Here is a 22,028-nt window from a genome sequence, read left to right as displayed (position 1 = left end):
ATATAGCCTAATTGTTTTGGAAATCATTAAAATGCTGATCTTTTCTGGTGTAACAAAACCGCGTGCATCACAAATATCCCTTTAATTTGTTCAATTTTCAAGGCTCCCGTAATAGTAGTCCCTTCAGTACCATGTTGGAACTGATGACAATACATGGAAGGGTGTTATTGATAAACATGGTGATGTAGACACAAATGAGAATAAAAAGTGTCTCTTAGAGCTATGTTGTAACAAAGGTCTTAGCATTATTAACAACTTTTTCCAACACAGAGATGTGCACAAGTATACGTGGTGAAGGATAGTGCACAACAGTGGTCGTCGACAGCTTTTTTATCGTTTCAGCCGACCTTTTTTCTCCTGTGGTAGACGTTCGAGTTTAGCGGGCAGCTGAGCTATCTACCGATCACCACCTGGTTGTCTGCAAAATTGAATCTCTTGAAACCTCTGGCATCTTCAAGTTTTTTTAAAACTAGATTGTCTTATATAATCGAGTGGTAAGCCTTAGCATGCAAGGATGTACAAAAAGCTTTTGCTGGCAACTCGTCAACCAAGTTCAAGGAACTTTCAGAATGCACAGAGGGCATTGAGATGGAATGGACGCAGTTTAAATCCGCAGTCCTAGCATCTGCTACCAGTGCTTGCGGGCCGAAAGGGCTGTTGCGAGGGTTATGCTCTCCGGCTTGCACGTGTCTTATACAAATTATTATCTTACTGGTGTCATTTCGTTCCAAAATTAAGCTATTAAAATGTATAATTCCACATGGAAAGGAAAATTAGATAAAGATTTTGATAAGTGGTTGTCACTGGTATTAACACTATTTAGGCTAGTAGCCTACTTGGCACTGTGCTGTACTTTCTGCATTGTGATGTTTTGGCTCTCGACTCGTTCTTGTTTATCTTAAGCATAGATTAAAAACAGTTGATATTATACCTTTATTTCATTCGAAAAAATTTACAGTCAAGATATTTCTCGGCTACTTTGACCTAGACTCGAACAGGTCGGCTGCGATATGTTGTGGACACAAAGCTCAAAAAATTTTCAATTTCAAAAAAGTTCTTGGACAGAGAAATAATCGTAACTAATTTCGCATATCTAAGCTTTGTCGTCACTTGAAAACCGTAAACTTGTTGAATTGATTGATTGCAGGTTGAGAACTACCAAGACGTTGACCACTAAACGGCTTTGGAGGCTATGCGAAAGAAGTTCGAAGAAGAATACGTTAGATGGAAAAGAAGAAAAAGAGTTCACAAATTGGCCAACCTCATAAGAATGCTGTCAGGCGTGTTAGTTTAGCATTGCACTTTGAAATGTTTTTAGACATGTATTTAGATGTATTCCACGATGGGTTTTGGTGTATATTAAGATGTATTCCACCCGTATTTTTGCAGCCATTCTTGTACGCAATGTGTGACCGCGTGTTTGGTATTAATAATTAAATTTATCGATATGCCACTTGTAACTACTTTTATTGTTTTTAATAAGTTTTCTACACACGTAAACGATTTACGCCATTACTAAGGTCATTTAAAGTCATTAAAGTCATATTTTTTTCTATGCATCAGTAAGTCGTGAAATCAATTTTAACGCAAAAACCGCATCCCTATGAGGTATATTAAGAAAGTTATGAAGTCATATAAAGTCATATTTTCCTGGTTAGGTCATAAATCAGCTTTTTAAGTTATATAGTCATATTTTTGAGTTATAAAGTCATATCGTTGTATGCTTTAAATAAAAAGTACCAATTTAAGCGGTGAAGCAATTAAGCACTAAGAAAGTAAGGCAATTTCTGATTGAACGAAGGCAAACTGTAGGATTAGCCTACATAACACTTACAGTCACAGACGGTTACAGTCAACGATCCAAAGTTGACTAGTCAGTTAACAGAAATATGCCTCCACTACAACAATATTTCAAACTTAATACTCAAAATGGAAAGTTGTACGTACACCATCAAAGAGGCCCATGCTGATCTAAATGCCCTTGATTTCGGAAAAGATCCGCTTGAGCTCAAAAATTACATTAAGAAGCGATTGGACAAAAACGATGTGAAACAAATTATGGAGCTACAAAGACAAGACATTTCACCAGCGCTTTATGCAAAACTGCAGAAGTGTCAACCCACATCAGCGTCTGTGGAGCGCTCATTTTCCTTACTAAAGTCATTTTTACGTCCAAATCGTAACTTCAAAGACTCTAACATTCCACACTACATGAAACTGTACTACAACAGTGGTTTAAAATAAAAATGGATGTGTATTACTGTAATGTTGCGTATGTTTTACTCTTTAGTTCCGTGAGTGACGTTGTTCGCATGTAAAAATACACGATTTTCACATAAAGTCATATTTTCCAAAAAATAAAGTCATATTATTGATTTTTTAAGGTCATATAAAAATGGCCCTAGGCCCATTACCTACAACTCCTTCCCGAGGCATGTTACGCTGCCCGCAATTTCTAATCTCACACCTTAATTACAATTGATTACGCTGTGGTTTGTTGGACAAGAGTTTTACTTTTCATTCTATGTTTTGTTCTCTGTAAGATGGACTGGTGTTTTTATTGGCGCATAATGAGAAACGTTGTTTTTAGTGCACACCAGTGAAGAAATTGAAGATTATTAAAGGTTCAAAGAGCAAACGCTGGTTATGTGACTAGCCGTATAAGCGGGAAGAGCCAGGAAAGAAGAATTTATCGAGACATTAGGGGTTTGAAATGCTGCTGGAGCTTACAAAAATTCATTAAGAACAGAACAGGAGAACTCAACACATTCAAAACATGTTATTCCTCTGAAACACGGCGTGGTAGATCGACTTATGTTTTCATACGAATTGTAGAATGTAAATCGCCATACCCATACCAGGTCAGGTCGAAAGTAAGAGATCAGACTAAAAGTGTACAAAACAAAAATAAACATACTGCATCGTTCGTCTTAACAAGGAACGCATTCGAGTTTTAGGAAGAGGGGGTCGTTCGAAAAGTAAGCGACATTCTCCCCCACAAGCTGCCCAGAAATGGAAACCCACCAATGTGTCCGCTACGTATTTGGGAAAGTGACTGGGGAAAGCGCTGCGTACTTGTACTCTTGGAGATCCTACGCGTATTCGCTCACAAATCTGTCAAAGGCTAACAGTTGCAAACTGGAATGTCATTTCTCTGACAGAAGAGGAGCAGAAACTAGTTGAAGAAGCCAAACGATACCGCGTAGATATTGTAAGGATTTCTTGAAGAAAGCGCCGTGTCTCCGAAACTTTTCTACTCTAGCGTCAATCCAACAGTCTCTGCCCAGGCGGGTGTGGGAATGCTCACCAGTCCCCGGGATGGCAGACTGTATAGATGAATAGATTTCTTTAGGAGGTGAAAGTGCAAAGTCTATTAAAACCAACAGGGTGGCCTCCTAACCAAAGAGAAAGATCTATCTATTTTAAAGATCTATTGAACCCTGTCGCAGAAACATCAACGAACACACAAACGACATGTTTTGGAGAAGAAAATAATCTCACTGAGGTCGAAGTTACCCAAGCTGGTAGTGATCAAATCCGGCTTGAAATGTTGAGGGCCATGAACCGAGGAGGAATCCTCTGGCTGACCCGTGCGTGTCAAGGGGCATGGAGTTCAGGTAAAGCACCAAGAGATTGGCAAATGGGTGTTATCATTCCAATACACAAGAAAGATGACAAGAAGGAGTGCTTCAATTATCAAGGTATATCTCTGCCTGTCTACCTGATAAGGTGTATGCCAAATGTCTTGAAAAACGATGCCGTGAAATATTTGACAGGCACAGTCTTTTCGAAGAGTGGGTCATGGTTGGAAGCAGCTGACCTAGTTCTTCTGGCTTCTTCCCAACCTTATGATCTTCAACATGCACTCGATCATTTTGCAACTGTTTGCAATGAATCCGGGATGAAAATAAGCATACAGAAAACTGAGGCACTAAGCCTCTCAAAAAATCCTGTTCAGTGCTCACTGCAAATATGCGGAGAAACACTGAAAATGTAGAGAAGTTCAAGCATCTAGGAGTACAATTACCAGTGATACTGAATTAGACACCCGAATTGTTAAAGCAAGTGCAGTCATGCCTAAGGTTCAACGTTCGGTTTTCATGAAGCGAGAGCTTTCTAAGACCGCAAAGCTCTCAATTTTTAAGCCAGTTTTCCTTTCAATCCTCACCTATGGTCATGAATCTTGGATAATAATGACTGAACGTGTGCGCTCACGGGTACAGGCTTCAGAAATAGGATCTTAAAGAAGGGTTTATGGTGTAACGCTACTACAATAGATCAGAACAAAAATCGGTTAATCTCTAAATGTTGAGCCCCTACTTCTTCGAATTAAGAGATCCCAACTATCATGGTTTGGTCACGTCATCAGAATGCCTCAGGAAAGACTTGCAAACCAAGTTGTAATGAAAATTCCTTTGTTAACTCGCCTCGTTTTATCTTAATTATTTCTTGTGTTTGTTTCTGCTTCGGGCATTCCTTAGTCGAAGACTAAGATTACTTCACGGTTCGTATTGTCACAAACGAGCATCTTTTGAGCCGTGAGGTTGTGTTGCTTTTCTACTATTATTGTGTTACTATTATTCTATTATTTCAGATGAATGATTTACGTTAAATAAAGCTAAGAATAACGGCATCATTTAGTACAATTTATTTAACGTAATTTGTAGGCTGACAATAACATGTCTAAAACAAGTGCGCTGAAACCTGCCAAGCTAGAAGTTGACATCAACTGCGAAACCGCCAGCAAATTGTGGAAACATTGGAAAAGAACGTTTGATAACTTCCTAGCTGAACTTGCGCAAGAACAAATTTCTACAGCTCCTCCTATCAACAAACTTCAACTATTGACGAATTTTGTGTCCGCGGAGATATTTGAATTCATAGAAGATTGCAATACATACGACTCTGCTGTTGAAATCTTGCAGGATTTACTTGTCAAGAAACCGAACGAAATCTTTGCTCGCCACTTATTGGCAACGAGAAAGCAGCAACCAAGCGAGTCCCCAACGCAGTTTATGCAAACGTTACAAATACTCAGCAAAAACTGCCAGTGCAAAGATGTTACTGCGGAACAATATCGCAAAGAACTCTGTAGAGATGCATTTATTAACGGTCTCTCATCTCCCTCGATCCGTCAAAGACTTCTAGAAAATACGACCCTTTCTCTCGAATCAGCAGTAGACCAAGCAAACGCTTTAGACATGGCGATCAAGAATGCCTCCGCATACAACATGCACAGCACAACATGCTCATCGGCCTCCATAAACCCGCAAAGTCATCATATCAAAAATGAAACAGAGAATCAAGGTGAGCAGCTTAAAGAAACAACGACGTATATCGCAGCTTCCTTCAAGAAGAAAAAGTGCTATTTTTGCGGTTATGACTTTCATGAGAGGAGATCTTGTCCAGCGCGACATCTCACGTGCAACAAATGTGGAAAAATTGGACATTTCCTGAAGGTATGTAAAAGTAAATACCCTTCGAAAACCGTCGCTACAGTAGCAAAAGCTACACCGACTTTGTGTGCCATTTATCCGCACAACCTACTTGAAGCGGCGCTAATGATATCAATACGTGATCAAAACCTATGCGCTCTGGTTGACTCTGGAAGTTCCGATAACTACATCAATGCCGTCACCGCAAAATCACTGAATCTTCCAATAACCCCAACACGTCAAGAAGTATCTATGGCACAAAGCAGCTTAAGATGTACAATGTTAGGTTCCTGCACAACCGACATCGTCGTTAACAACTGCAAATACGAAAACGTACAACTCGGTGTCATGGACAACTTATGCAGCGACGTGATCTTAGGCCAAGCATTCCAGAAACGGCATAATCGGCTTATAATCAAATACGGTGGTATTGAGGAAGACTTTACCTTATCCAAACCTATAGTCTGTGCCTTACCAGCGGCCACTATTGCAATGGAAACCTTATTTCCACAGTTACCAAAATCTTGCAAACCTATTGCAGTCAAATCACGGCGGTATAGCAAATCTGATGAACAATTTATTCGAGAAGAAATCAAAAAAATGCAAGATGATGATGTAATTGAACTCAGTCGGTCTCCGTGGCGAGCACAGATAGTAGTTGTTCGCACTGAAGGAAAAACCCGAATGTGTGTGGACTACTCGCAAACGATTAACCTTTACACTCACGTAGATGCATATCCATTTCCAAGAATAGATGACCTGATAAATAAACTTGCAAAGTATTCCGTCTTCTCAAAATTCGACTTGAAATCCGCCTATCATCAGATTCCGATATTGGAAACCGACCGTGTCTACACAGCGTTTGAAGCTAATGGCAAGTTATGGCAATACAAAAGAATCCCATATGGCGTCACAAACGGAGGGATCAACTTCCAGAGAGCAATTGACCGCATCATTGATGAAGAAAATCTGAACGACATTTTTGCATACCAAGATGACGTCACGGTCTGTGGTAGGACACAACAAGAACATGACGACAATGTCCAAAAACTGCTTACCGTATTCAAACGCCGAAACTTAACATTCAATGAAAGCAAGACTGTCAAATCGGTTTCTCAAATCAACGTTCTTGGTTACCAAGTTCAATACAGAACAATCAAACCAGATCCTGACCGACTACAGCCACTTCAAGAATATCCTCTCCCACAGAACAAAAAGGCTCTACAACGTCTTCTTGGCTTCTTGGCTTCTTGTCTTACTATTCGAAGTGGATTCCACGGTTTTCCGACAAAGTGAAACCACTAACGATAGTCCAGTCCTTTCCCCTCAGTGAAGATGCCGAGCAAGCGTTTCACCAGCTTCTAACGGAACTGGCCACCACCTCATTACAATCCATTGATGAGACTACGCCATTTGTTGTTGAGTGTGACGCTTCAGATGTTGCGATATCAGCATCTCTAAATCAAGGTGGACGACCGGTCGCTTTCATGTCACGTATGTTGCACGGAAGTGAATTGAAGTATCCAGCTATAGAAAAAGAAGCGACTGCAATCATCGAAGCTACTCGGAAATGGAAGGATCTTTTACAACGCCAAAGCTTCGAACTAGTAACTGACCAGCGATCTGTAGCTTACATGCTTGACAATCGTCGTCGCACGAAAATCAAAAACAATAAAATCCAAACTTGGCGTTTGGAACTTGCCTCTCTTAATTACTCAATTCGCTACCGTCCTGGCAAAATGAACCCGGTCGCAGACTGTCTCTCAAGATCAACCAGCGCCTCTATCTATCAACCAAGTCAACTAGAAGACATCCATAATAACCTGGGCCATCCTGGAGTCACCAGAATGTTGCACTTTATTCGCATGAAGAACTTACCTTTTTCAACCGACGAAATACGGAAGGTATGTTCGAACTGTAAGATATGCGCTGAAAATAAACCACGATTTTACAGACCTCCCGAGACGGCGTTAATAAAAGCTACAAAGCCAATGGAACGAATTAGCATCGACTTCAAAGACACTGTAGATTCCTGTGTCTCCTTTGACCGACGCTCTACCTCGGGACCTTCAATACCATCGTGGCTGATCGCTCCCAATAAAGTGTACCTCCGACGTTTTGTACGCAACAGTAAATACGATCCCTTGGTAGACGAAGTTGAATTGATAGATACAAATCCAACGTATGCACGCGTCCGACGGCCAGACGGACAGGAATCTACAGTGTCTTTGAACGATCTCTCACCATGCCCTCAAGAAGCGCCAAGCAGAGATGAAATACCCGTCACAGAAAAATTTATAAGCAACCCAGCTTCACCAGACATTGAAGTTCAAAACGATGCTCCTGTCATGGACGAACCAGAAATACAGAACATGCCGACAGAAAGAAATCTTCGCCGATCAAGCCGAACCAACAAAGGGGTACCTCCAGCTCGTTATGGCGAACAGTGAAATTTCGTATGTAGACTAACTTGTATTACCTATCAGCACGTAATACGATACGCGTTCAGTATATGTTATTTTGAGTACGTGCTTATTGCAAGCCCAAGCCAATGTATATACCAAGTCCATTATAACAACCACAGTCATTAGACCAAATTTATTATAGGCCAGGTGAAAATGTAATGAAAATTCTTTTGTTAACTCGCCTCGTTTTATCTTAATTATTTCTTGTGTTTGTTTCTGCTTCGGGCATTCCTTAGTCGAAGACTAAGATTACTTCACGGTTCGTATTGTCACAAACGAGCATCTTTTGAGCCGTGAGGTTGTGTTGCTTTTCTACTATTATTGTGTTACTATTATTCTATTATTTCAGATGAATGATTTACGTTAAATAAAGCTAAGAATAACGGCATCATTTAGTACACAAGTCATGCTTGCTACACCAACCGGTTAAAGACCAACGGTTCGACCAAGAACCAGATGGTGCATTTACATCAATAACCTGGCCGGGTGACGACTAGGTATCCCTTTAGCCGAACTGACAGACGTGGCGAAAGATCGCGAACTGTTCCAGGAACTCCTAGAGCTGCTTTCCCCATAAACCTCCTGAGAGGACGTGGGTTTCGAAAAGAGAGATTAATTATTTCATGCATAGATATTATATTAACACTAATTAATGGTAGTTTGATAATGTTTTTCATTGTTGGGCTGAAAAATTTGAAAGTCTTTGCACGACTTATATAAACTTTAGACGATAGTTCTTCATCGCTTGAGGTTCGGTTACCGAGCTAGCTAGCTAGCCTTTTTGTGAGTATACAGATTGACAACCATTTTTTATTTGTTTCCGTTTGATTTTTTATATCGTTTTGCCCAAAACTATAACTGATTTCCAGATCCACTGAGTAGGAGCAAGTGTTGTTAATGCCTTGCCTAGGTGTATTACGATACAACAATAAAACAATATGTACATTACAACGGTAGCGCCACTGGGTATCGAATACTATTCGGATTCATTGAGGCTCAGCTCTCTTTCCTCATTCATTCGTTTAGACAACTTACTACATTCACAGGTTAATGCAGTGGTTCATCGCTATACAGTAATAAGTTTAACGTGACGAATGAATGAGCTCACGAACTCAACAAATATAAGTTGATTTATATAGGCTGCTTATTTTCTGCAGGCTTGATAAAATCAGCAATCGGTAAAAAAAATAACAATTCATAGAAAGTGTTCACCTTTTTCGATCTCAATTTCAAGGAAAGCCACAAAATGGAAACGGAAATACCGAATCGATCGGAAAATACACGCTCAGTGCATGCAAAAGCCCGAAAACGTAAAACGTATGTAGCTCTGTAGAGATCAGTGAATTATTACCAAGTTTGAGTCGCGCAAAGAATTTCTTAGTCTCAAGATGACAAAAGTAGGCAGGCATAAATAAACCACAGACATTTCAACACCACAAACTTTACTTTCATAGAGGTAAAGGTTACAAGGCTTTGTTAAATAGCTTGTTGTACTGAAACTTTCATTTTGCTTATGAATTGTTTTAAAAATTATGGGTTTTCTGTACGTATATGCAAACATAATCGGTGCAGGTGCAGATCTATAGAATAGAATAAAAACAAATAGAGTCAGTGAGACGAGACACTAGCACAAGAGAACAAATATGATAATTAAGCCTACCGCGTGCTTAAAGTTTACATAGAACTAGGTCAAACCTATTTTACACAGCCAACTGATGTAGAAAAATCAACGATGAATTTGCCTAACTAAGTGCTAGTTCGGATTATCACACACACCTACTTGTTTGTTTGTTGTTATTTTACATAATTTTTGCCAAAATTGGAAAATTTACATTGAACAGGGAAAAGTGTCGTTCATGTCTTGCCCTTTGGCATCGCAAAGGTAGCGCAACAAAGTATCGAAACCAATCGCGTAGATTCGAGTCAGCAGGTGTTCTAAAATCTCCTCCACCAAACCGACGAAAAAGTATAGATAGCTACGATACTGCTGACAAACACTGACGTTACGATACTGCAATTTAAATGAGTAGGCCTAAAGTTTCATAAACAAACCATGCACCTACAGAGTTTTGTTGAAAACATGCTTATGGTGTACATGATAGCCTAGAATATATCCTTTCATTTCTGCATAGTCACTATCTTTCCCAGGGTCTATTTTCTTTAGACCTAGGCTGTAAGCATTCTGGTAAACCTAGTTTTGCCAGTGGGTTTGTAGCTAGCAGAACCCACAATCCACCACTTCAAAGAATTGGTTGCGATAAATGTTTCTAGAAGTTTTGTAATTTTCTGTTACACGTCCGTAAACTTTTCACCTGCTACCAATACACTGCAGTTGAGTCGCCTCAGTCTATCATCCTCAACAGTACTTCCTTACAAAATTCGAACGTACGATTTTTTTCCGAGAAATTAGTGACAATCTTTCGGTTAATATGTGTTGTATAATGTTGTAGGTAAAAGTTTTCCGTTTGCTAATCAACGAAAGTTAGTCATCGAAAAGAAGGTCTTAAGAAAAGTATATGGAAAAGATATCACCGCGGACAAAATTATTCAATAATACAAAGGAAGGTAGCGCTCGGTGAAAAGATTCAAATTTGAAGAAAGATGTCCCAGGAAAACCATAATGAAAGTAAGTTAAAGGTATTTTTTATCAATGGCTGTGGTGACATTTCTTGCTGTTATTTTCCTTTCTGCCTCGCGCATAATCACGCCGCTTTAATGAGTTCTTGCGTTTTGTGCTGAGTTTGGTCTGTACGACGTTATTCAGTTTTAGTAAGCCAAGTGTTGGCTGGTCGTTTGGGAGTCCTAATGCTAATGGTTAATTTATATAAGTGTTATATAGTTTACAGTAACGTCTTTCGTAATCGTAACTAATTATATGTCTTATTTTAGGACTAGCGCAATTCAATTTAATAAAGCGTTAGTTACTTTTTGACTCTAAGTTATACTTAAGCACCAAGGTTATGACAGAGGCGTTACAACATGCAATGCAACAAATGAGATCTTAGCCAGTAAACATGATGAAGATTTTTAGTAGACGATGTAGGCGAAAGCACTTTATTGCAGTTAACTATTTCCCAAGTGCAAATTATTTTTGCAATCCACAGCTTCTCCGTTGCTGAGTCAACCACCAGAAACAAGAATAGAAATAGAAAGGGAAAAAACGCATTTTGAAAGTCGAACTGAAGATGAACCTACTCCATCAACACTAGGTATTCAGAAAAAATGTTGGTTAAGCCATGCATGTGCAACCTTTTGAATAGTCACGCGTTTTGTATTAATATTTCTTAGTAAAAAATTTGAAATTATTTCCAACATAATTGGAGATCTTACACAGAATGCCAAAAACTTTTTAACTTGCCAAATGATTTTACATTTAGTCAACACAGTAAACCTACAAGTAGTAAAGCAACGGATTTGACGCAATACGTTTCGTTACAAATAAACTTAATGATTTAATTTTAAAGTTTTGAACGTAGGCCTACATGTGATAGTTCTGTCAAAATATTGTCAAAAAAATAAACGCAATTACAGAGAAAACTTGATCTTACATACGATATTTTCTAAAAAAATTACCAGTTCTTGCGTTTTGGACTTAATTTTATATACCCTGCGATGATTGCATTGAATTTGGTAAACTGCAAGCCACACCAGAAACTGAAACCAGGCATTTTGAACGCAAACTGTCATGAAGAATGGGCTACTTTTTACTAGCTAATTGCAAGGATCACACAAACACCTTTACATGAAGAGCATAACGTTGTTAAAGTCAGTAGAGTAAATTTACCGATTGAAATTTCGTTATAATTATTTCAAAGGGGGTATTTGTTCTCCCGGGTTGCACGTGTCTGGTACAAGTTATTATAAAATACACCTTACTGGTGCCATATATTTCCGATATTAAACAAGTAGAATCTGTTATTATTACCAAAAGGAAAGGCAAACGTAGAAGAAAAGGAATAGTTATTTTAAGAAGTGCTGGTTGTCACTGTAACTAACGGTGTCTTGTCTCAAAAGTCTCTCTGTGGTGTTTTAGTGTTTGATTCGTGTTTGTTTGTAAGGTAAACGTTCTCGTTTACCTTACATATCGGATATCGATAAAAAAGATATTGTAAAAAGTAAAACACCTATTTCCTCGACAAAATGTACATTCAAGATATTTCTCGCTTATATTAAGTTAGTCCAGTTCGAATGATAGCGTCCAGGTAGATAAGCTAAACAGAACATTATTTTAAATCATCATCAAGCCAAAATGTTATTGATGTAGGAACGCAGCCATCTGTTGCGGAGGCAAAGCCCAAAAAAGCTCCACCAAAGGAATTCCATATACCCAAGTTCTTGGACAGAGAAATAATCGTAAGCAATTGTCGCACACCTAAGCTTAGTCATCACTTGAAAACTGTAAACTCATTGGATTGACTGATTGCAGGTTGAAAACCATCATTACATTGACCACAAAACGGCTTTGGAGGCCATGCGAAAAAATTTTCAAAATGAACATGCTAGATGGAAAAGCCAAACACGAGTTTTCAAAGTGGCCAATCTCGTTGTCACTTTACTGGTTATATTGGTGCAACTTTCAGAGGTATCAGTATAGGAACAATATCAAGGAATGACACTTTATTTTGATGGCGAAGTTATATAAAATAATAAGGTTTATATAAATCTTAACGTTGCAAAACATGATTAGCTGGCACTGCGGCAGATATTAATTAAAAGTATATAACCTATACCTTACCATTCAAAATTACAATTTGATTTGACGTTATCGAAGGTAATTGTATTTCAAATTCCGACCGTACCGACAAATACTAAACAAGCTTTGGCAACTATATTACCAGCGATTACTGGAGCAGTTTTAGGCATTCAACTAAAACTGGGATGGCCAGAGAAAGGTCAAAAGTGCAAGAAAGGTAAATCCCAATTTAACTAAAAATTAAGGCCAACTAAAAACAGTCATGCTTTTTTGATAGCCTATACATGTTTTTTCGAAATGATTTCGTTATACTAAGCAAGATAAGACTCTCGTGTATAGGTTATAATATATTTAAAATAAAATATATTAACATGTTGCCTATGTCTTAACAAACTAATTTCTATCAATTCCAGCCGCTAAACTCTACAATATTTTGGGTCAACATGTCAACTATCGTATAGAATTGGCAGAGGCAGATGGGATCACTGATGACACCGTAAAACTCATCAACACTGCTCTACTAGCCACAAATGAAAACGTGCCAGCATTTTTAACTCTGTACTGAACCAATCGGCAAAGTGATGTATAGGGGGGAATTCTTTTATGCAGATGAACTGATTTTACTGTGTTCTATTAATCTTGATGCCGTTGTATTATGTATGTCACAGCGGCTGTGTAGGCCGAACGGGACACTATTATACGCTTATTGTAATTTGTGCACGCATTGACGAAAACACGCGTTCGTAAATTATCGACATGATTGCAAATTGTCAACGCCTTGACAGATTTTGTGTAAAATGTGATGAAATATGCTAACCTGCTATCTTGTACTTAGTGCTGTACTGTAAATAAAAAAATAATCGTGTTAACAATTTTAAAGTTGGTCGCTCAAATTCAAGCTGCATATTTAATCTACCAGGGTATTACTTCAGGCAGTTCATCACGTTCTTCGTGATAAAATACGGTGTCCGCCTGCCTATAGTAACTGGACCAGTTACACGCGGTAAATACACGATTTTAAGCTGTTACTATTGACGTAAAAACGTCGCATTTTGAATCCGTTTTGCTCGATTAAATATTAACCTCGTTAACCATAGTGTTAAAAAATTTAGTTTATCTGCCAAGTTAAAAACCTGTTTGTAATTTTCACATCATACGATTAAGTATATTCACAAAACGCAATAAAGTATTTAACTCTAATAATGAGATATGTGACCTATCCTATACCTTCGGTAATAAAGTCGTTCATTGATTTTATAACTCTTGTTGGCATAGAAAAGTATGGGAGTACAAAAATATAAATCTACCTCGATAAATAAGAAACACAATCTTACATAGGTAAACAGTGAAAATCTACACTACAAGTACAAATATGTGACAACAACATGGCGAAATGAATATGTACAAGTCACAAATCACCGAAATCATGGATTATAATAAATAAGAAGGTTTAACTTATTCTAGCATCTACTACACGTAACCTCAGTCAAACGTTGAGGTGGTTCCTTTGCATAAAAGTGCTAGCGATTAGTAGAGGCTTAACCGGTTGCAAAAAAGAAGTACCAGCCAAAGTAGCCGGATTTGGCACCTTTTCAAAAATTAAATTCATGTCTTACTGTTAGTCGTCGCTGTTTGAGATGTCTATGGAAACACCAAACTGCTGTGAAAACGAGCGCAACTGTTCCTCGTACAAAAGATTCCTTTTCACGCTCTCTGCGTAATTGAACTTTAAGTCTTCGATTTCGTCGAAAAAATCAGTGTCAAAATGAGAGAGCTCTTCTTTCATTTTCTTCATATCTTCATTCATCTTTTCTCGTTCTTGCCGCATCAGTCGAATTTCTGTCTCCAGCCGGAGGTTTTCGGCACGAGATTTGACGTCATTATTCTGATAGTAAAAGATTTTTTAGAAATAGTCATGCTGCACTTTTTAAGTAATCTCGTACTTTCGTTATTTGAGTACACTGTAGAACTAAAATTTGCTTAGTCATATTTTCGAGCGTCATCCATCCATGAACTAGTTCATAAAATAACTTGTGATCAAACACTTTTCCCTTCTACTGAATTTTGAAACACTCTGCCACTAAATTTTGGTCATCTTATGCTGATTTCGTGATTAAACGTTTCACTTTCGAAAGTTATAAACAATTTTCTAGAGCTTAGCTTTTAGCTATAGACATACCGATTTTTCACTTAATGTTGGTCCAGTATGATTGGCGTTTGCTCTCAATCTCTGCTTGAGTAAATCAGCCTCGTGAGCAAGCTCAGATTTTTCACTTTCCAATCTTGCCACAGTTAGTCTGCGTTCACAAACAATGTTAAACAGGACTTTCTGTAGTCCATAGGTGGGCAGTGTACCACAACAAAAACCAACCTGGCTATCTGCAGCTCCCTGATGGTATTCGGTTCAGAACCGCCAGCACCAGGCGGGAATCTCTCCAAGATTTCAATCTGCGCAAGAGGAAAGTAAATCTCTAACTGCTTTGTTTCTTATTGGGTTAAGATGCAGGGATCATTTTCAAAATCAACTCACCTGCTCTCGGAGTCTGTCGTTGTCGTCTTTCAATAACTCCTCGGATGCAGATTTCTCTTGAATCATGGACTTAAGTGCGGCGAGTTCAGCTGCTTTCCTTGCAAGTTCGTCTTCTGACTTCTTAAGCCGAGATTCCAACATTCTACAAAATGAAGCTCATATGAAACATAAATTTTTACTCAAAACATACAAATTCATACACTCAATATATTTTATTAATAATTTGGGTGGTTTAGTGATAAAGTTTTCCTGGCCATACAAATTATTTATTTTTTATATTTTATTTTTTCATGCAACATGTTTACCACAAGTAGCTTATAAATATTGTGTGTGGAGTAGTTCCTAACAAACAAAGCTTTACTTTAGAAAAGTGAGTTTTTACCTGCTGGTAACTGCAGAGTTGTAGCCTTTGCTTCCAGTACCGGCAAGTTTTGGAGCTTTCTTCTCTGCAATTTCAAGCCGTTTTTTCATGTCTTCTAGTTCTTTGGCCAATTTATCTTTTTCAGCCTGAAAATATTTCTAACATTAACATACCTATGCAGCTTACTTTGCCTTGACTTTTTTCTAGTCTTAAAGCTTTTGCATTGCATTTATTCGCTTACCACATTACCTTTCATAATTCCAGAACGTTAGAAGTACCTGCAAAGCGACTTTTGATTGCGTAAGTTTGTCTCTGGTTTTTCCATATCTATCCATGTCTTTACGCATCCGTTCATTTTCTTTAATAAGGCGATCGATTGACTGGGTTTTGCTTTCATAACGCATACTTAGTTGCCCGCCTATTTGTTGTGTCATTTCATGGACACGGTTCTAAAGTGGGCAAAGCGGTAGTCAAACGAAATAGCGAACAAGACATCTATCAAGGTACAGTCTACTGCGGACCCGGTTCTTACCTTTAGAAGTTGATTTTCGGCTCTAAGTTCGTCCATAATTTGATTGGAGACAACACCTGGAGCTTTCTTTAGCTGTTCGTTTTCCCTTTCAACGCGTTCGACGACTTTCTTCATGAGGACAACCGTCTTTTCAAGTTCAATGATGCTTTTCCCGCTTGTACCCTGCACTGGCTGCTACATAATGTAACAAAGGCTACAGTTGGTTTTAACACAACACTAGTAACAATGTTAACGTTGGGTTACCCCCAAACAAGTGGATGATGAAAAGTGATAAAAAGATTTTAACAGAAGTATGAGCTGCTTCATACATCAATCTCATACAAAAAAACGTATAAGATCGCTGTAACTAGAAGTCGTGCTAAACCTTTTTGTTCTGCTGATTTTTCATCCTGTCCAACCTTGCCAAGGCTTCTTTCTTCTCCGATTGCAACAAGTTGATATAATTTTGTTGAAATTCCACCCTTTCCTGAAACATAAGCATAAAAACGTTTTCCTTAAAATCTAGTTTCTATGTAAAGACACTGACCAAACCATCAAAGTCCACAACACGACCATACTAAGCTAATGATAGTTACTATCTAACAACGGTAAACGCTTCCGATAAAGACCGTTTACATACAATAGTGTACAATTATACATAATAGTGGTGCTGAAAGCCACAGAAATAACTTATATGACGATTATCTGTCTAAATAGACATGAAGTATAACTATTCCAAAAAAATAATGTTGTCAGAAGACAGACACATGCTGTAGTAGCGACAACAATTCAAGTAACTAAAGAGAACTACGACTTATCTCAAGCACCTGAAGTCTTGGAACGTCCAATTTAATTTGTTCCAGTTCAAACATAAGCTGGGTAGCGTCTGAGGAAAGCTTAAGGATTCGACCCTGCATGCTGTTCTCTCTTTCTTGAAACTGTTCGGCCAGGGTCTCGTCGCGTTGCTGACGTAGGCCTAAGTAAATAATTTAACAGCAAACAATAAGATTTGTTCGCCACACAAATGTATATCTAAGGAGCTTTAAAGTAAGATATTCTGATTAGTTGGACTGAGCATTCCATTTACCAGCTGTTAATATTTCTTTTTGCAAAGCTTCGAGTTTTTCGGACAACTGCTGATTCTTGACTTCCATCTTTGCTGCGAATTTCTCTCTTGGGAGGACTTTCTCCTTGCGAAGGTCGCTGTTTTCTTCACCAAGTTGATGCAAACGACTTTGAAGACATTACTAAATTAGCAATCAACGTTCTCTGAAAAGAATTAGCGCACAGAAAGCCTAGCGCACACTTACCGGCTGAGTTCTTCGATGTGGTGTAGGTGTTTCCTCACGGCGAGGTCATTGGGTCGAGCACTTTCTTCAGTCGTGGCTTGAGCATGAATGGGCGGACCGATCGGGGCAGCCGACCGTCTCAATTTCTCGCGTTCAAGCCGAGTGATTGTATCACGGAGCGTATTACCCTGCATTAAGCATTTGATAGTAATAATAAAGGGTGAAGTGAAGTACATAAAGGATCAAGTTACTCAAGTAAACTAAATAAAGGATCATCACGATGTGTCAAGGACATTTTAAAGTTGTAACAAAGATAAAAGGCTATGCCAGTATTTTTTGCGAATAAATTTCATTTCTAACAAAGAAATTGCGCGCTTGGGATCATTGCAGATGACAGACAGGGAACAGATGAGCAACAGGCAACTAAAGATTTCCAAAAGCATATACCTGTTTCTCAATCGCTTGTATTTGCTTTTCCTTCTTGTCTAGCTTGTCTCTGAGATCATCGACCTTTCCTTGCCAGTGCTTCTTCGCTTCCCATTTTGCAACTTCAATCGCATTCTAATCAAAAAGTTAATAAACTTAATGACGTTACAGATGACTAGAAATACTTTTACCGTAGCTATTGCCTAGCTGACTTTGTAAAGTTAACTCAGTAAAGCGCCGTCAACAAAACATTTCATTCTTGACAGCCACGGCGCCTACCTAATTAACTACCACGGCGTCCGGTAACAATGGAGAACAAAAACGAAATGTTACGTCACAATGACACTTAGGTAACCGCAGACAAAACACAGATATCAAAGAATGAAAAACAATTTGTAATGATAACAGAATATATACACACATTACATAATAACCGTGAAGGAAATCGCTTTATTCTATATGACCCTGGGGGTAGTTATCGCTTCCTAATTGCTTACGACAACCTCACTGAAAAACTTGCAAGGTGAGAGGCTGCTTTATTTTAGAAATGCACGGAAAATAGCTTTCAAACATGCGGATGGTAGACCACATGTCGAAGTTAGAACATTTATATACGACTTGGCAGCATGCAGGTACGGATAGCACGAGTTTTATACAAAACACGCAGATGTGGCGGCGGAAGGGTTTAAAATGGGCACATTCAGGCTGCTTGAGTCTTTTGTTTACGTGGTCAGCTGAGCGGTAGCTTTGTTTCCGAAACAAGATAGTTTCAATATGGCCAACAATTATCTGTCATAACTCCAAAGCCTTATGTTTTTGATGTGCATTTTTCAACCTTAATTACAAAGCTAAGCAATTTTGTTATATTTCATGAAATTTATATACATAATAAGTTAAGGTTGTTTTTAGTAACGAGACAAAAATAATTTCAAGTAATTTGCGGATGTTTTCGTCGTTTTGATTTATGTCAAAGCTACCATTTCGACTAAGTCACTAAAAGCAGTCATCCGTCATGCACCGAATAAAATATTCACGGAAGCGACGACCAAACTATGTAGTTTTACCGAAGCAAGTGCGCCTGCTATGCGCACAGTGTACAATCGTGTGTTCCATTTTCCATTTCCGAGATCCATTAATTTATATTCCATCTATGATTTCATACCATATTAAAGCGAAAAGTGTTTATGCTTTGACATAAAATGTATTCGTGCGTACCGCTTTGAAACACACTGCGTGGATGTCAATGCGGTAATAGCGTCAACTTTCTTTTCATGGTAACTGAAAAAGTTTACGCACGAATACAACAAATCAGTTGAACTTTCGCAGTATTTTTCGGCAACCAGGTGGCAATTTCACTTAATCATATATTGCGTGCAGCACGGAGGATAGCGGAAACGCATGCTTGCTACGCACGGATGCGAAAAGAGTACTCAACTGGAACTTTGTTAAAAAGTTGTTTTCCGTTCACATATGGTGTCGGTAGTAACAACATTTCGTCGCTTCTTAATCATCAACATAAGTTAGTATTCACAGAAAAGGTCCAAGAAAAGTATATTGAGAAAGTATTTACCGTGGACATAACAATTCAATAAGCTACAAGAAGGCAAACGCTGGGAAAAAAGGTTCAAATTTGAAGAAAAATGTCTCAGGAAAGCGATGATGAAAGTAAGTTACAGGTAGTTCTTTTTATCAATGGCGTTACAACGTGCAATACAACAAATGGGATCGTAGTCAGTAAAACATGATGAACAAAACATTTTTAGTAGACGACGTAGGTGAAAGCACTATGCTACATTAAACTGTTTCCCGATTGAAAATTATTTTTGCAATCCGCAGCCTCTCCGTTGTTGAAGCAACAACCTGAAACAACTACAACAAAAAAGAAAGAAACATCTTCTGCAAGTCAAGCTGAAGAACGTACGCCAACACACAGTAAGCAATCTTTTTCGCTGGCGGACCATTTACTTTTCTGAATGGCCACGCGTTCTGTATTTATTTTTTTAGTAAGGAAAATAAAATTACTTCCAATAAAATTGGAGATCTCGCTCGGAATGCCGAAACCTTTTTTACTTAGGGTTATTTTAGGGTTAGTCAACGCAGTAAAGCAACTGCTTTGATGCAATACACCAAAATGTCATGAAATACACCTGATGATTTAATTCGAAAGTTTTCAAAGTGCAGATTTGCACTTAATTATATTCGTTCCCCAGCAACTGCGTTGAATTATGAATTGCATTTAGTGAACTACATTTAGGCTGCATAAAAACTGGAACCATGCATTTAAACACAAACTGTCATGAAGAATGATTTACATTTTCCGTGTTAATCGCAGAGATTCCACAATTACATTAATTTAAATTAAGAACATAGCGCTATTGAAGTCAGTGGAGTAAGTTAATTGATTGAAATTTTATTAAAGTTTTGCAAAAGCGGCAGCGTGGCCTCCCGGGTTGAACGTGTCTGATATAATTCATCTTACTGGTGTCATATATTTCCTATACCTATACTAAGCAATTAAAATGTATAATTCCCAAATAGAAAAAATATTAGATATACATTTTTTGAAGTGGTCGTCAATGTTACTGACAATTCTTCAGTATTTAATACTTGCCTCCGCACTGCGCTTACTGCGTTGAAAATCTCTTTGTGATGTTTTAGCTCTCGGTTCGTTCTTGTTTATACCTTGCATATCAATTTAATTTTTTTTTTATTGAGCTCTATTTTATCGACAAAATGTACATTCATGACATTTCTTGGCAATATTGGCCTAGCTAGGACATTAGCGTCTAAGATATAGGCTAAACTAAGTCTAATTTCAAGTCATTGTCAAAAGTAAAAATTTATTGGTGAAAGGTCGGCAACCAATCGTCTCGGAGACAAAGCCCCCGAAAAATTCATCAAAGAAAGCCAGTAAGCCCAAGTTCTTGGACAGAGAAATAATTGTAAGTCATTTTCGCACAGCTAAACTTTGTCGTCTCTTGAAAACCGTAAAAACTGTTAGAGTGTATGACCGATTGCAGGTTGAGAACTACCAAGACGTTGACCACAAAACGGCTTTGGAATCTATGCGAAAGAAGTTCGAAGAAGAATACGCAAGATGGAAAAGAAGAACAGGAATTTTCAAATTGGCGAATCTCATTGTTACCTTACTAGTTATAGCGGTGCAGCTTGCACAGGTATTGATTTACACAAGAACAATCCCAAGGCCTTGGCAGTTAATTTAATTAGCATTGTTAATTTAATACAATAATTTTTAGATAAAATTTAATGCTACGAAATATGGTTAGCTGATATTGCGGCAGACATTAATCACAAGTATGGTTAAAACATTAACACTTAAAAGTGCAACTTGTTTTGATGTTATCGAAGGTAATTGTATTTCAAATTCCGAGTACATCAACGAATACCAAACAAGCATTGGCAACTATATTACCAGCGGTTACTGGAGCAATTTTAGCAATTCAATTAAAACTGGGATGGGCAGAAAAAAGTCAAAAATGCAAGAAAGGTAAATTCCATTTCAACTAAAAACAGTCTTGATAGCCAAAACAGTTTCTTGATAGCCTAATCCTATACAATACACCAGGGGTGGGAAAACTTGTTCAATGAAAGAGACATACGGAAAACTACAAACAGTAGCAACTACAAACAGTAGCGAGCCGCAAGATCAGTAGTGTCAATACAAATACAGTAAACAATGCATGGATAATGAACAATACTGGATACTGCTATTCAGCTAGTAGGGCCACAAAAAACATGTCAGCAAGCCACAGTTTGCCCACCTTTGCAATATACTGTACATGTTGTTTTCGAATTCTTGAAAATGATTACTAAACAATGTAACTACCTCGTGTACAAATCATTTAAAATGAAATAAGTTAACACGCCGTGTTAAGTTTTAACATCAATTTCTATCAATTCCAGCCGCCAAACTCTACAGTACTTTGGGTCGACATGTCAACTATCGTATAGAGGTGGCAGAGGCAGATGGAATCACTGAAGACACCGTGAAACTCCTCAACACTGCACTACTATCCATAAATAAAGAAGTGCCCGCATTTTTATCTGCATACTGAAGAGGCTACAGTGCTGAACCAATCGACAAATTTAGAACCAGTCAGATTCATTCTTTTATGCAAATGTGTAGATGGATTGACTTTGCAGTGTTCTATTAGCCTTAATGTTGTTGTTATATGTTTGTCAAAGCGAGTCGTTTTTGAAAGTCAGCCACAAATAACTCTTGGAATATACATTTCGTGAAAGTACAAATCTCGCTGCATTAAATACGCAACAATTAGGCTATATAACTATCAGGCAG

The 22,028-nt window shown here is 38.1% G+C and overlaps 4 protein-coding genes across 7 annotated transcripts in view; 3 read left to right on the top strand and 1 right to left on the bottom strand.

Annotated features, from left to right (window-relative positions):
• Nucleotides 1-4,679: 4,679 nt before the first annotated feature.
• LOC143447076 (uncharacterized) lies at nt 4,680-7,885 on the top strand. Its single transcript, XM_076947006.1, has 2 exons — nt 4,680-6,702; nt 6,747-7,885. The coding sequence occupies exons 1-2, from the start codon at nt 4,680-4,682 to the stop codon at nt 7,883-7,885; spliced, it is 3,162 nt and encodes a 1,053-aa protein (XP_076803121.1).
• Nucleotides 7,886-8,306: 421 nt separating this feature from the next.
• LOC143447504 (uncharacterized) lies at nt 8,307-13,465 on the top strand. Of its 3 annotated transcripts, none has more exons than XM_076947649.1 (7): nt 8,307-9,356; nt 10,351-10,526; nt 11,005-11,109; nt 12,165-12,253; nt 12,327-12,482; nt 12,672-12,810; nt 13,007-13,465. In XM_076947649.1, exons 2-7 carry the CDS (start codon nt 10,502-10,504, stop codon nt 13,156-13,158), a joined length of 666 nt encoding a protein of 221 aa, XP_076803764.1. In that variant the 5' UTR covers nt 8,307-9,356; nt 10,351-10,501; the 3' UTR covers nt 13,159-13,465. The 3 variants fall into 3 exon arrangements, with proteins under 3 accessions (XP_076803764.1, XP_076803763.1, XP_076803765.1); XM_076947650.1 differs by having other exon boundaries at nt 8,667-8,683; XM_076947648.1 differs by having other exon boundaries at nt 8,307-10,526.
• LOC143447501 (centrosomal protein of 290 kDa-like) overlaps nt 13,464-22,028 on the bottom strand; it is a 39,927-nt gene continuing 31,362 nt past the window's right edge. Inside the window, exons 41-52 of one of the 2 annotated variants that reach the window (XM_076947645.1) lie at nt 17,732-17,845; nt 17,306-17,472; nt 17,083-17,228; nt 16,823-16,971; nt 16,381-16,482; nt 16,017-16,190; nt 15,763-15,933; nt 15,506-15,630; nt 15,124-15,265; nt 14,965-15,041; nt 14,773-14,890; nt 13,464-14,478 (exon numbers count right to left, since the gene is read on the bottom strand). In XM_076947645.1, the coding sequence (XP_076803760.1) occupies nt 14,212-14,478; nt 14,773-14,890; nt 14,965-15,041; nt 15,124-15,265; nt 15,506-15,630; nt 15,763-15,933; nt 16,017-16,190; nt 16,381-16,482; nt 16,823-16,971; nt 17,083-17,228; nt 17,306-17,472; nt 17,732-17,845 (1,752 nt within the window). In that variant the 3' untranslated portion in view covers nt 13,464-14,211. The remainder of the gene's footprint in view (nt 14,479-14,772; nt 14,891-14,964; nt 15,042-15,123; nt 15,266-15,505; nt 15,631-15,762; nt 15,934-16,016; nt 16,191-16,380; nt 16,483-16,822; nt 16,972-17,082; nt 17,229-17,305; nt 17,473-17,731; nt 17,846-22,028) is intronic. The other variant, XM_076947646.1, reaches the window with a different exon arrangement.
• On the top strand, nt 18,248-21,979 carry LOC143447505 (uncharacterized). Its single transcript, XM_076947652.1, has 6 exons — nt 18,248-19,375; nt 19,547-19,642; nt 20,564-20,652; nt 20,731-20,886; nt 21,080-21,218; nt 21,635-21,979. The coding sequence occupies exons 1-6, from the start codon at nt 19,351-19,353 to the stop codon at nt 21,784-21,786; spliced, it is 657 nt and encodes a 218-aa protein (XP_076803767.1). The 5' UTR covers nt 18,248-19,350; the 3' UTR covers nt 21,787-21,979.

The sequence above is a fragment of the Clavelina lepadiformis genome, chromosome 2 (genome assembly GCF_947623445.1).
Source record: "Clavelina lepadiformis chromosome 2, kaClaLepa1.1, whole genome shotgun sequence".
NCBI classification, from domain to species: Eukaryota; Metazoa; Chordata; class Ascidiacea; order Aplousobranchia; family Clavelinidae; genus Clavelina; species Clavelina lepadiformis.
Note: the sequence above shows the minus strand (reverse complement) of the source record. Positions and strands in the feature narration are given on the sequence as shown.

Bases quoted from the DNA above. Each gene is read 5' to 3' on its own strand.
- LOC143447076 (XM_076947006.1), top strand. From the start codon at position 4,680: ATGTCTAAAACAAGTGCGCTGAAACCTGCCAAGCTAGAAGTTGACATC. The intron at 6,703-6,746 runs GTGGATTCCACG...CACTAACGATAG, and splicing joins TTCTTGTCTTACTATTCGAA to TCCAGTCCTTTCCCCTCAGT.
- LOC143447504 (XM_076947649.1), top strand. From the start codon at position 10,502: ATGTCCCAGGAAAACCATAATGAAA. The intron at 10,527-11,004 runs GTAAGTTAAAGG...TGCAATCCACAG, and splicing joins CCAGGAAAACCATAATGAAA to CTTCTCCGTTGCTGAGTCAA. The intron at 11,110-12,164 runs GTATTCAGAAAA...TTATTGATGTAG, and splicing joins ACCTACTCCATCAACACTAG to GAACGCAGCCATCTGTTGCG.
- LOC143447505 (XM_076947652.1), top strand. From the start codon at position 19,351: ATGTCTCAGGAAAGCGATGATGAAA. The intron at 19,376-19,546 runs GTAAGTTACAGG...TGCAATCCGCAG, and splicing joins TCAGGAAAGCGATGATGAAA to CCTCTCCGTTGTTGAAGCAA. The intron at 20,653-20,730 runs GTAAGTCATTTT...GACCGATTGCAG, and splicing joins TCTTGGACAGAGAAATAATT to GTTGAGAACTACCAAGACGT.